Raw genomic sequence first — 12500 nt, 5'->3', positions numbered from 1 at the left:
TCTCTGCACTCGGTCCGGGTGCATCCATTTTGCTGCGCACTTTAGATTGTTTTTGGTGTGTTCTTTTTGTTTTTAATTTCAAATGTGTTTTATTGATTTTTAAGAGCAAAAACAGGCATCACAGTACGATGGAGAGGCAGTAGGCTTATAATGCGAACGAGACAGACAGACGCCTTCTCTATAAATCGAACAGTGGGCGAGATACATATGCCAGAGCAGAGCTATCATGCCAAGGCAACAAATGGTAGGCGTAAGAGAGCAAAACTAAGAATAAAACCCAGGAACCCCCCCCCTGCCCAAACCACCCCCCCACCCCCCACCCCCTCCCACCCCAACCAGTGTGCCGTACATGGTAAACAATCTCAGAAGCAAGCTGGTAGTGAGTTCTGCAATGATACATGAGATCACGGAGGGTCATGTGTAGCTTCGGTAAGTCGCAGTATGTGGAGGTATCTGGGGCATGTGATCTCATTAAACTCTTTGGACAAGAGGGATAACAGCAGTAGCCAGACCTTTCCGAAATGCAGCTGTGGTGTGTGTAAGTGTAGCCTGGATGCGTTCCATCCCCAAGCTGAACCAGAGTTTGTGTAGCCATCCCGTGTGTGTAGGCCTGGTAGTCAAACCCCAGAGCGACAGGACATGTTGCGTAGCTTCTTTCATGGCGATCCCCATTTGGCGACCCGGGCAGATTTCAGGGGAAAAGTGAGTGCATTAGGTAGGCCCAAGATGGTGTAGGCAGGAAATCTCGGGACTTCAGTGTCGAAGGTAGAGTCAATGTCGTCTAGGACCGTCTTCCAATAGTCCCTAACTTCACAGCAGTCCCAGAGGAGATGGGTCAAGGTGCCCCGTTCCCCACATCCCCTCCAGCACAATGCGCTACGGGTTGGGTTCCCCTTATGGAGCCGGGCCGGAGTGAGATGCCAATACATGGCCAGCTTCACCGCCGTTTCTCTGCCTGCAGTATTGCGTATTGCGTGTGGTGTGTGAGGCCCTGTAGTATATATAGCTCCATTCCCTGGATGTCAGAGCCCTGCCAAGTTCCGCTTCCCAACGCTTCTGGTCCGCTGATTTGCCTGGTGTGACTGGGGGCATGAGCATTTTGTAGATCTCCGAAATAAGATGTCTATCAGAGTGTTTCATTTTCCCGCCACGTGCATAGGATTTCAAGGCCTGCCGCCGGTTTTCGCAGCTTTTTGTATCTCGATTGGCCTCATCGCAAGTGTTTTTGCATTCGTGTTTCGCATTTTTGTGGTGTCGTGTTGGTTTTAACACGTTATCGTGAGACTAAAGCATGGTACCGCCGTGTTGTGCATACTGAAATAACACAGCGTTATTTTTCCGCTGTAGACTGCAATGTTGAAAGTTGCGTTAAGCTACTTTTGCGATAGTTATCACACGTTCTTGAGAACATCCCCCTCAGAGTAATATAGTATAGTGCACCACACACATCACACTGACACACTCTACACCTCTCAGAGCCCAATTTTGGTGTGGCCAAGGACTTTGGCCATCTTGAAAATGCCCAAAATAGACCGGATTAACCCGGGAACCCTTTCAACCCCATTGGTTAGGGCTTCCCTATGAGTCATTTCCATCCAGTAGCTCATGTCAGACATAAATGTGGCATCGTCAAGCACTCACTTCAAAACTGTGTGTCTTTGGAAGATCCTTATAGGAGAGCCTAAAAGACTGGACTTGCTCTCACTCTTGTACACAGAGAAAAGAAGTAGCCTACAAGGGACACAAGGTTGACCTCTTGTTAAAGATACAGGCCCACAATATACTACAAAAGACTTTTTCTTGAAACTGCTCTGCTGAACAGTGGCACCTGGACTGGACCCTCCTTTTGGCCTTTGCTTGCCATCCTGCGAGTTTCTAAATGTGCCCTTCTCCCCCTACCCCCAAGGTCCTGGGGTAGAGGGGGGCTTTGGAAGTGTACTGCTGTGGTGGATTAGGACCTTAAAGACTAAAGGTAAAATCTTTGACCCAGACAGAATTGGTTAGTGTATGCTTTCATCGTTGTAAGGGTCAAATTGTGTCTAGATCCTGTTCCTCAAAGACCATTGATTCTCATGGGCACTTTGTGCTTCTTGGCGCTATTTCTATTAAAAACTTCAGTCTTCTCTCTGACAACTCTCATTGGATTTTTGTCATTTTGGTATCACTTTCTTTCTTTATTTTTTTTTATACCATCTTTATTGGAATGTTATTATCAACAGTACAGCTTGACCTTGGTGCATACAAACCTTTCAGGACCATCATTACAAGCAGTAAGTAACAGGAGCTCCATATCCTTGTACACATTGGTTGTAATTGGGATATGCATGTGCCACAAAGCCAACAAACATTTCAAACTATGAGCCAGTTCAAATTGCAGACGTGAAGATTAAAATGAGTGGAATAGACATTCAACATAGCTGTAGCGTGCAGGCCGCCCCTTGGATCTGCTAACGTATGGCGGGCGCTGTGTCAATTCTCAACTTATGGCATAAAATGCAGCATTGTCGCGCTCACAACATGCTCCACCCATGTGAGGAACCGGGGTGAGGCGAGGGGGGTGGATCTTAAAGAATATTGAGTTAAAGGGGGTTCATACCTCTAGACCAGTTCCAATGAGTTATTACAGTGTGCTAGTGATCATTCCGATTAGATGAAAGGGTCCTGTGGTTTCTAATTGACGGTGGGCCACTTCTGCAGTCTGCTGCTTATTCCCGCCAGAGCACTATAGCTTCGACCTTACCCTACTTAATGTTGCTGCCTGCAAATGCCCCTTCCCGGACAGCCTTCCAGTGCATAACGATCAATTTATGTGCCATTAGCAATGCAAAGTCAATGAAACAGATAATGGCCCCTACAGCTCTATAAATCCAAGCATTCCACTATTCACACAGTTGAGATCTGTTCGTCCCTTTATTCTGGCAAGGGTGTCCTGGACCCTCAACCAAATGTTTCCGGCCTGTGGGCAGCTCCAGAACATGTTTAACATGTCTGCTCCAGCCTCACTGCAGCGCAGGCAGTTCGCTATAGACCCAAGCAAGATTTTGAAGGGCCTGGCTGGGGTGAGGTGTGTCCTGTGTTGGATTTTGTCCTGTATGTACTGGAAGCAAGCTTTTCAGGAGACCTTCCGTGGTTATAGTAGAACTCTGTCCCACTCCTTCTGGGTCAACCCGAGGCCTATGTCACCCTTTCTAGTCCTCGAAGGAGTCTTGTGATGAGAGAGGGCCCTACTCAACCAGGTTATTATTCGACAACCACCCCCCAAAGTGTGCATTGTTTGCAGGAGTGGATGTGGGTTGAGGTCTGTCGGTTAAACTCCACAATCTCCCTAATTCGGCTACCGGCCCTCTGTAGGCTAAGAAGTGGTCTGTCGAGAGGCCCATTTCGCCACTTATGTTCTCAAAGGGGAATAGAGCTCCATCTTCGACCATATCAGCCATGGTCTTCACTTTCACCACCTCCCAGAGCGTCTTTTACTCTCCGCTGATCAGCTCTCTGAATGCTCATACGGAGCTCAATCAGACCCCGGGGCATATTGAGGCATGCTCAGAATGAGGCGCAGACTCCTCTCAAATCTATCATAGGCTTCCCTCAATAAACCACCAAACGGTGGGGGCCATCCCCCTGGGGGAGTAAACTTCCTGCCCCATCTGCTGTGCTGTGCGCCCGGGGACCAATTCAAACTGCTCAATATGACTTCTTGCTAGCCTGCGAGTAGGCTATTGCAGTTGTGCCATCATGTAGTAATTCTTAAAGTTTGTGGTGCCAAGGCCACATTTCTTTCCTGGAAGTTGTAACTTTGCTAGGGCTACCCTTGGTCCAGAGAAAGCCACCAAATGTAGCATGCAGAATGTGCTACTGGGAATGCTCACTTTAAAATTATGACATGGGAGCATCACCATCTTTGATGGGGACACCCTGCCCTGTTCCGAAAGTGGAAGGAGCTTTAATGCCATCTGTGGGTGGAGGGAGGCAACCGTCTTCATGAGGTTTCCATCAATTAGATCTTAAGCTGTGTGGTAAACTTTCATGCCTAGATAGCAGAAGGTGCGGGACTCCCTGTGGAGGGAATGTGTGCCCATCTCAACTCGGTGGGGGGGGGCAGGTGGGCAATCCGGGTGCACATGAAACAAATATGTTCTGATCCAGTTTCTCCTGAGCCCTGAAGCTGATCGGACTGTGGCTAGAGTATCTGATATCTTGGCCAAGCCCATCCCGATACCTTTAACGTAGATTAAAACGTCATCATCAAATAATGTGGCTACTTACGTTATGACTCCCCCCCCCCCCCCCCGCCCCCCCCCCCCCCCCGCCCCCCCCCCCCCCTCACCCCAAACGGTATGCTCTGGCTTGTCTTGCCTGATGCTCTGTGCTAATGGCTCCAACCCCGAGCAAACAGCAGGGGAGATGGAGGACATCCCTGTCGTGTGACCCTACTAAAGGGAAGAGGGGCAAATATATTTTGCCCTATTTTCCCCTCTGGTGTGGGCTCTTGTATAGGAGTATTTTGAGACATTGTATCCTAAATCTAACGCCCATCGAGCCTAGTGTCACAAATGGGTTTCCACAGTCCACCGTATAGAATGATTTTTCTAGGTCTATTATCACGCCTACTGGAAATGGCCAGCAACTTGGTTAATTCTCCAGTGTCCTATGGAGCCTGCAAGTGTTGAGCGTTGTTGACCTACATGGTATAAAACCAGCTGATCAGAGTGGACTAGGTTCAGGCGAGGCTTGAGGAGCCGCACATCTATAGTCTTTATCAATATTTTAGTAGTCACTGCCCAACATCGACAGTAGTCTGTATGAAGATATCTTCAGTGGGAAACACCCTGGCTTCGGGAGTGAGACCAGCAGTGCTTTGTGAATGTTGGGGGTCAGCCGCCCCACTGTGAGGGCAGTGGCATACATTTCTAACACTTTGGGCCTAATTACGACTCATTCATTTTATAAAACTCGATAAGCAGCCTATCCAATCCTGGTCTTTTGCACATGTGAGGGTCCTGAGTCACCCCTCAGATCATGCCGCTCATGTGGCGACGAGTAGTAGAAGTATTTCCTAGTAAGTGGGTGTAACGTGCACCAACTATCAACAAGAGACCAGTACACAAGCAATTGACACAGGTAGAACGTTTCGCCCACCACCGGGGAGGCAGGCAGCGAGGCTGTGAACAGTCTAGCTGTGAGTCTAGCACACAATTGAAATCTCTTCCCCCTCCCCCCATAAGCCAGGGTAAATGGGACCATCTACTCAACAGAAAAGGGAGACGTGCTAGAAACTGCTGCTGAGCTGCACGCAGGGCATAAACACTCCCCAGCAAGACTGCCCTGCCATCTAGTTGTCCCTCTACAAAGGTAACGCCCCATGGTTACATTTTGAGCATTGTACTCTTGAAGGTAACAAAGGGCCTAACTCGTATAAGCGCCCCCTGTCATACCCGGAGTGTTTCGTATTTAAACACTGGCCTTTCCATTGTTTTTGTAGGCTCAGAACCTTGGTTATATGAGTTTCTTGGAGAAGCGGTCTCGGGGTGTCCCTCAGCTTGATACACTGTTGCACTGCATGTCCCTTAGGTGCTGTCCCCAACCCTCGGACAGTCCATGTCAAGATCCATAACCTAGCCATGTTTTAGTCACAGTCCAGTGAGGCAGGGCAGGCGGGGTGGTGGTGGGAGGATAATAGGTGACGTGGGTGAGCGGTTATGGGGCCAGGTGATAGGCCCGATGTGCGACTGTCGCTAACCATGCTGTATGGCTAAATAAAAACTTAGAACAAAACTCCCAATCCCCGGGAGGCACAGTAACATCAAACAGTCCAAGCAAGTAACTCCCATTCCCTCCCCCAGGAATCTCCAGTCTGTTCACTGCATGTGTGTTGTATTGATAGGGAGATTACCCAGGTCAAAAAGGAAGATCATCCTGGAGCCATTCTGAAGTCATCGGATGATTACAGCTGAGCTATTTCTGGAATCATCTGGGGAAGTCCTCCCAAACCATCCTGAAGTATGCCTATAGGGCAGAATATTTAAATGAGATGACTCTTACTGTAATCACAAAAACGACTCTAGAATGGTGTCCTGATGACTTCCACTGGCAGGGAGTGATTACATTTTACAACTCTGTGAATACTAATGAGAACTTCAGGATGAGTGTAAATTACTCCAGGATGGGCTCCAGACAATTTAAGGATGACTGTGGATTACTCTGATTCTACAACAATTTCAGGAGGACTGTTGATTATTCCTGGATGCTCCTATTACCGCTTCAGGATGGCTGTTGAGGCTGTTGATTATTCTGGAATGAACACATGACAATTTCAGGATGGGTGGATTATTCAAGGGTGATTTAATGACAACTCAAAAATAAGCATGGATTACTCAGGAATATTTTAGGACAACTACAGAATGAGTGTGAATTACTAAACAATGACTACATAAGGACTTTCATATGATCGTGAAATACTCTTGGATGAGTTTCTGCCTAGTGTAGATAACTCCCAGATAATTTAATGAATACATTGGAATGACTGTGGATCACTAAAGTCATTATGGGTTGGATTACACCTTGACAATTCCATGTTACAAGCACATTAGCCAACTGACAGTATTCCCTTGCTGGGTCCCACTATTCGTTTAGGAATATGGATTTACAGGTACAAAAAGATCTAGAGGACCAACTCCTATAGAAAAAAAATATATATATACTTTGATGTAATATGCCTTCTTTACATGACACCATGAATTATTTGCAATGCCATGAGTTCTAAAGTAAGACCCAGATTTCCAAAACTGTGTTTGAATGCAGCATAGGACCCAAATATTCAGCGTTGCGTAACAGGGAAAGAGCAGGAAAGTGCCATATCTATTCAACTCCCTTGCCCTACTAGGCAGCCAAGCACCATGCACACACATATGCACTATAGTGGAAAGGTGTCTGCGAGAATCTAGCTTAGGTTTTGTACTGGAAGGATCCCCTTCAGTACAAAAAAAAATACTATGCCTAGACAAACGTAAAATGTTTTCCCATTTCGGATGAGTGTTGTACCAAATGCCAATTTGCTTTGGTTTGCAAATCCTAAAAAGGATTTAGCTTCAAGTCTGCATTATAAAACTTAAGCAAACCAAACAAAAAAACTTCCATAAATCTGGTCCTAATAATCCAATCAATATTCTCCTGCTTTGGAAAGATTGCTTTTTAAATTCTACCATGAGAGGCGGGCACCTGCATAAAAGAAATCTGAGAAACGATCTTTTTGGCTAGGTTTGTGCAGTAGAAACCTCTACATACAAAATTAGCGGTCTGCAGCAATGTAATACTTTGAGGTACAGAGCAATAATTGAAGCGGTTTGACATGGTGACCCGTGGCAAAAGACTGAACAAAACAGAAGTTAAAGGAAAAGCATCAAAATGAATGTATCAACATATAATTTTATTGATCTAAAGCACAAATTTGTCCCCATAGGGGATAGGCTACTGAAAAAGAGAACAAAAAGAACGTCCAGGACACTGTACAAGACCGGGGAAGGCAGTCCAGAAGACTTCAAAAAGGCTCAACGAAAACCAGAAACTTTAAAGAGGACTCAATCTAGAAACAAAAAATAGCCCTCTTCTACCATTGCAACTATTTATTGCCAGGCTTCTTCTCATACCTATGAAGGCCTGCAGTTGGCGCTGCACACAGACTTCATAAACTTTGTGGGGGAAAAAACACATGCATCAGTATCATGTTACCACCACTGTTTTAGGTTTTTAGTAGGGCTGGGCTGCCTTTAAAATGTTCCAACCCCACTATTTTATATCGTTTGCCCGATAAGATACAGTAAAAGGGTTCATAAGTATAACACTATTTGCACTTGGTTAAAGAGGCACAGGTGAGAGCAAGGAATTGATGAAGAGAGGGGGGGCAGGAGGTGAAGAAAGAAAATGTTAATTTATTAACTTAAGAGTGAAGCCGCACGCTGAGGATTCAGGAAATATGTTGTAGTTTAAGGAAGAGGACAGAAAAGGTCCATTTACAAAAAAACAATATTTTACCTTCGTGCAGTAAGCCCTCAGATGTAAAATGGTTTGAATTTGGGCCCCCTCCAAAACTTTGTACAAGACTTGGGGCAGCAGAAGTGGGAAGGGCTAAGAGTAGGGGTACCTTTCTGTAGTATAAAATCTGCAATAAATGGGAAAATTATGGAAGAGCAAACATAATTGACCACAGATATTGAACATAGAACACTACCACATATAACTGGGGTGTTTAGGCCCTCATGCTCCTGGTCCCTAATGCAACTGCACCTGCTGCACTAATGATAGTTCGAGTCCCTAGTAGCAGGCTGTCTTGTCTGCCTCTTTCAACCTTTTGAAATGCTGGGGTACTTGAAAAGAAAGATTGTTTCAAGTACTGATGTAGGGTTGTTAAAACAAACATGTGCCCTAGACATGTTCTCCAGACACTGTCACGCTGCCTCTGCAAACAGAAAGCAATCAGTACCAGATTTAATTTGCAAAACCATTGTGGAGGCAGCCATGTTGAACCTGAGATCTACTTGCAATATTCATATTTGGAAAACAGTCAAGAAACTACCATACTGACCAGAAATCCAAATAGGAGCTGCCTCCGCTGCTCAGTAACGCACAGAAGTAATAGATATATCTAAGGTAGACTGAGCCTGTCCTATATGGGAACGTGTTTTACTGCTCACCTTATGTGTTGGAAGGGGGACGAGGTGAGGTGGGTGGCGGCATGTGGGGTGAGTTTTGCGGGATTCACTTTCTGACTGTGGTAGGACATGAAACCCCAATAAGTTAACATGCGTTCTCCACTTACTGCCTACTTATCAATCACTACTGTGGGTTAGTGAGTTCTGGGATCTTGATTGTGCTGTCTCTTTTTTTCCAGGTCAGTGACGGACCCCCGAGATGGAAAACGGGTAGCTCTTAAGAAGATGCCCAATGTCTTCCAGAACCTGGTGTCATGCAAACGGGTCTTCAGGGAACTTCAGATGCTTTGCTACTTCAAGCATGAGAATGTGAGTGAGGATTTCCATTTCTGTGGCAAAACAGCTTTTGACCATGTGTGAAATGAATGAATAAATCTTCTACTTCGGATAATATTGTGTTCGAGGCATATGAGCTGCAGATTGCACACTGTGCATAGATCGCCATATAGTATTGGGCCCGGATGTTTGCAGTTTGTTGTTGTCCTGAAAAGTTCTTTGGAAGTCACGAGATCGGTGACTCCTCCTTAGGACCACATTGCGCATGGGCATCTGCTCCATCCACAGAAGAATTTTTTCCGCCATCGGGCTTGGATGTGTTTCCTGCGCTCCAGTTTGGAATCGATTTTCCTTCGGCGCGCAATCCTCACCCAGTTTGACGGTGTTGTTTCGATCGAGCTACATCGGCGCGATTCTCTACCACTTTGAAGTCTTCGATTCCGATGGTCGACGAAGGCCTTCAGGCCTACCTAGGCTTTGCTTTCTGGCTCATGGAAAGAACGCCATTCAAGAAGTGTCCTCAATGTGGGTCAAAGTTTCTCCACACCGACCTACATGAGGTGTGCAACCTTTGCCTTTCACCGGAGCACGAGGCCAAAGACTGTTCGGCGTGTGGCTCATTAGCTCCAAGAAAACCAATCGGGACCGACTAGCTCGGGGAACTATTGCTCGCTCGTCAGCTTCGATCCCCCACGACGTCTTCGAAGGGGGAGTCGACGTGCCAGAACACCAGCACGCAGAAGAGAGTATCGGATCCTCCGATGCCGAAGACTCCAACGTAGAGGACATCACTCCAGCTCAACGGGTCGTAAGTAAGACAGCCGACCCCAACCCTTCCTCTACACCCTCGAAAAAGGCTTCGGTCACACCCTCACCTTCGGGCCCGGGTGCACACCGAGACACTGCTTCCCACGCCCCACCTTCGGGCCTAGCAAAGAAGCCCACTAAGCCTTCAGGCGGCTCGGGTTCGAGCCTGCCTATTCCCGGTGCCAATCCTATATACCGAAACTGAAGAAGAAGCCATCTTCCTCTACTTCGCCGACTGTTGCTCTGACACCTAAGCACACGTCGCCGAAGACTGGCAGCGGCTCATCGATGCCGAAACCGCACTTGGAGCGAGTAAAAAAACGGCCAAAGCACGAGATTCACACACGTCTGAGCCAAAAAAACACCCGGAACCGAAAAAACAGGTTTCGGTAAAAGACATTGCAAAAGGGCACACTCCTAAGCCAAAAGACTCGACACCAGCTACCGACTCGGTGGCGAAAAAAACCTACTGAGCCGAAAACTTCGACGCCAAAGGATTTGCCCCACTCATAGAACTTTTTACATCGGATCCCAATCAGAAAACTCTTGTAAAGGATCCTAAAACCTGACAATTGACTCTCAGCTTCAAGAAGAGACCACTTGAGGCGCCAGCACCTCCTCCCCCTCCAAAGAAGGACATTGCAACCTCTCCATTAAGGGTCCCACCACCTCCCCATATTGTTCCTACTCCTCTTCCACCACCACATCATTCACCTACACCATCTACTAATCCAGATGATGATGTAGATACAAATTCTGACGATATAGGTGGGGGTGCACACGACCCAGCAGGCACCAATAGTCCCGCTCAGTCTCCTAATCCATGGGATGATTAAAACACCCCTGATGTACCTTACTGTTCCCTTCCAGACCTTCCCCACCAGAGGACACTATATGGTTTAACCTACTAGTCCAAAGACCTGCACAATATCATAGGGTGGACTTACACACCGATGCAGTGGAGGAAGATTTCCTATTAGACACTTTTGATAACACACAAAGGTCTACTGCAATTTTACCAGTGCTTAAGGGTGTCATCAAGCACTCAACAGAGGTTTGTTAAGGTTCCTGTCAGGGCTAGGGTGCTCAATCCTTGCATTGAGAAAAATATAAAGCTGCCCCTACGATCCAGTGTATATTAAAGGTCCAGCACAATTAGATTCTCTAGTAGTGTCTAATCCATGTAAACGTGCTAATTCCCAGACATCAGGTTAAGCCTCACCACCAGACAAAGAATCTAAGCTCCTTGACGCCTCCGGTAAGAGAACAGCGGCACAAGCAGCTAACATCTGGCGCATTGCCTACACCCAAGCGTTGCTGGCAAGATACAACCGGGCACATTATGACGAACTAGAGTCCATAATGCAGCACCTACCGGACAAATACAAAAACAGGGCTAATGAACTTATACAGGAAGATAAAAATATCACTAATACTTCCAACCGTTGTGCCCTAGACGCTGCAGATACCGCCGCAAGCCTGGCTACGTATTTCAGGTTTGAAACCTGAGGTACAAAACTCCATCACTAATCAGCCATTTGATGAGACCCATTCATTTGTCCCAAATGTTGACGTGTCTTTAGAGAAAATGAAAAGACACAGATACAGCAAAATCTATGGGAGCCTTGCAGCAGCAAGCTCCCAGACGTTCCTTTCGTCTCATCATACAGAGGCAACACAAGAGGCTACTCCTCAAAATCCCTCCACTTCCTACATAACGCCTGGTCAATCCACATTCACGAAGGGCAACCAGAGAGGGGGGTTACAGGGGTAATGACAACAAAGGCAGAGGCAAAAACAACAAATCCCGCTCTGCCTCTACCCTTACCCAATGACTTTTCTCCCCTTCCCCCCCAACATTCCACTCCTGTGGGGGGGAAGACATCAACAATTCCTTCCTGCCTGGATCAACATCACATCAGACAGGTGGGTACGACAAATTATTCAGTCAGGTTACTGTCTAGAATTAACATCTACCCCCCCAAACATACCACCCAAACAGAGTCCAATGTCACAAGAACATCTATCACTGTTGAAGCATGAAGTAGTATCCTGCTAGAAGAAAATGCAATAGAATCAGTTCCTCTGCACCAACAAAACAAGGGGGTTTACTCTCTATATGGTCCGATTCCAAAGAAGGACAGCTCTCTAAGGCCTATTTTAGACCTCAGACCGCTAAACATATACATACAGTCAGATCATTTTCACATGGTCACACTCCAACAAGTCCTTCCACTCCTGCTGCCAAACGACTTCCTGGCTACTCTAGATCTCAAGGATGCATATTTCACATTCCCATTCACAATGCTCACAGGAAGTATCTCAGATTTGTAATAGACAGGCAGCACTATCAATTCAAAGTACTCCCATTCGGAGTTACAACCGCACCAAGAGTATTCACCAAGTGCTTATCAGTAGTGGCAGCGCATCTACGAAGACAACACATCCATGTCTTCCCGTACCTCGACGACTGGCTCATAAAAGCCAGCTCATACAATCAATGCGTGGAACACACTCATACCACCATCCAACTGCTCCACAACTTGGGATTCACAATAAACCAGACCAAGTCTCATCTACAGCAATCCAAAGTACAACTGTACCTCGGTGCCACAATAAACACCCCAACAGCTCTAGCTTATCCCACTCCAGCAAGGATAGCCAGCATGCAAACTCTTCTAACAAAGTTTCAGCTACAACACTCCCTCC

At 46.6% G+C, this 12500-nt stretch overlaps 1 protein-coding gene across 1 annotated transcript in view; it reads left to right on the top strand.

Annotated features, from left to right (window-relative positions):
• Window positions 1-12500, top strand: part of LOC147703736 (serine/threonine-protein kinase NLK2-like) — a 373675-nt gene that overhangs the window by 66784 nt on the left and 294391 nt on the right. Inside the window, exon 2 of the mRNA XM_086932073.1 lies at window positions 8888-9017. Within this exon, the coding sequence (XP_086788199.1) occupies window positions 8888-9017 (130 nt within the window). The remainder of the gene's footprint in view (window positions 1-8887; window positions 9018-12500) is intronic.

The sequence above is a fragment of the Lissotriton vulgaris genome, chromosome 7, assembly GCF_964263255.1.
Source record: "Lissotriton vulgaris chromosome 7, aLisVul1.2, whole genome shotgun sequence".
NCBI classification, from domain to species: Eukaryota; Metazoa; Chordata; class Amphibia; order Caudata; family Salamandridae; genus Lissotriton; species Lissotriton vulgaris.
The sequence above is the reverse complement of the archived record's forward strand: the minus strand, read 5'-3'. Positions and strand labels throughout refer to the sequence as shown.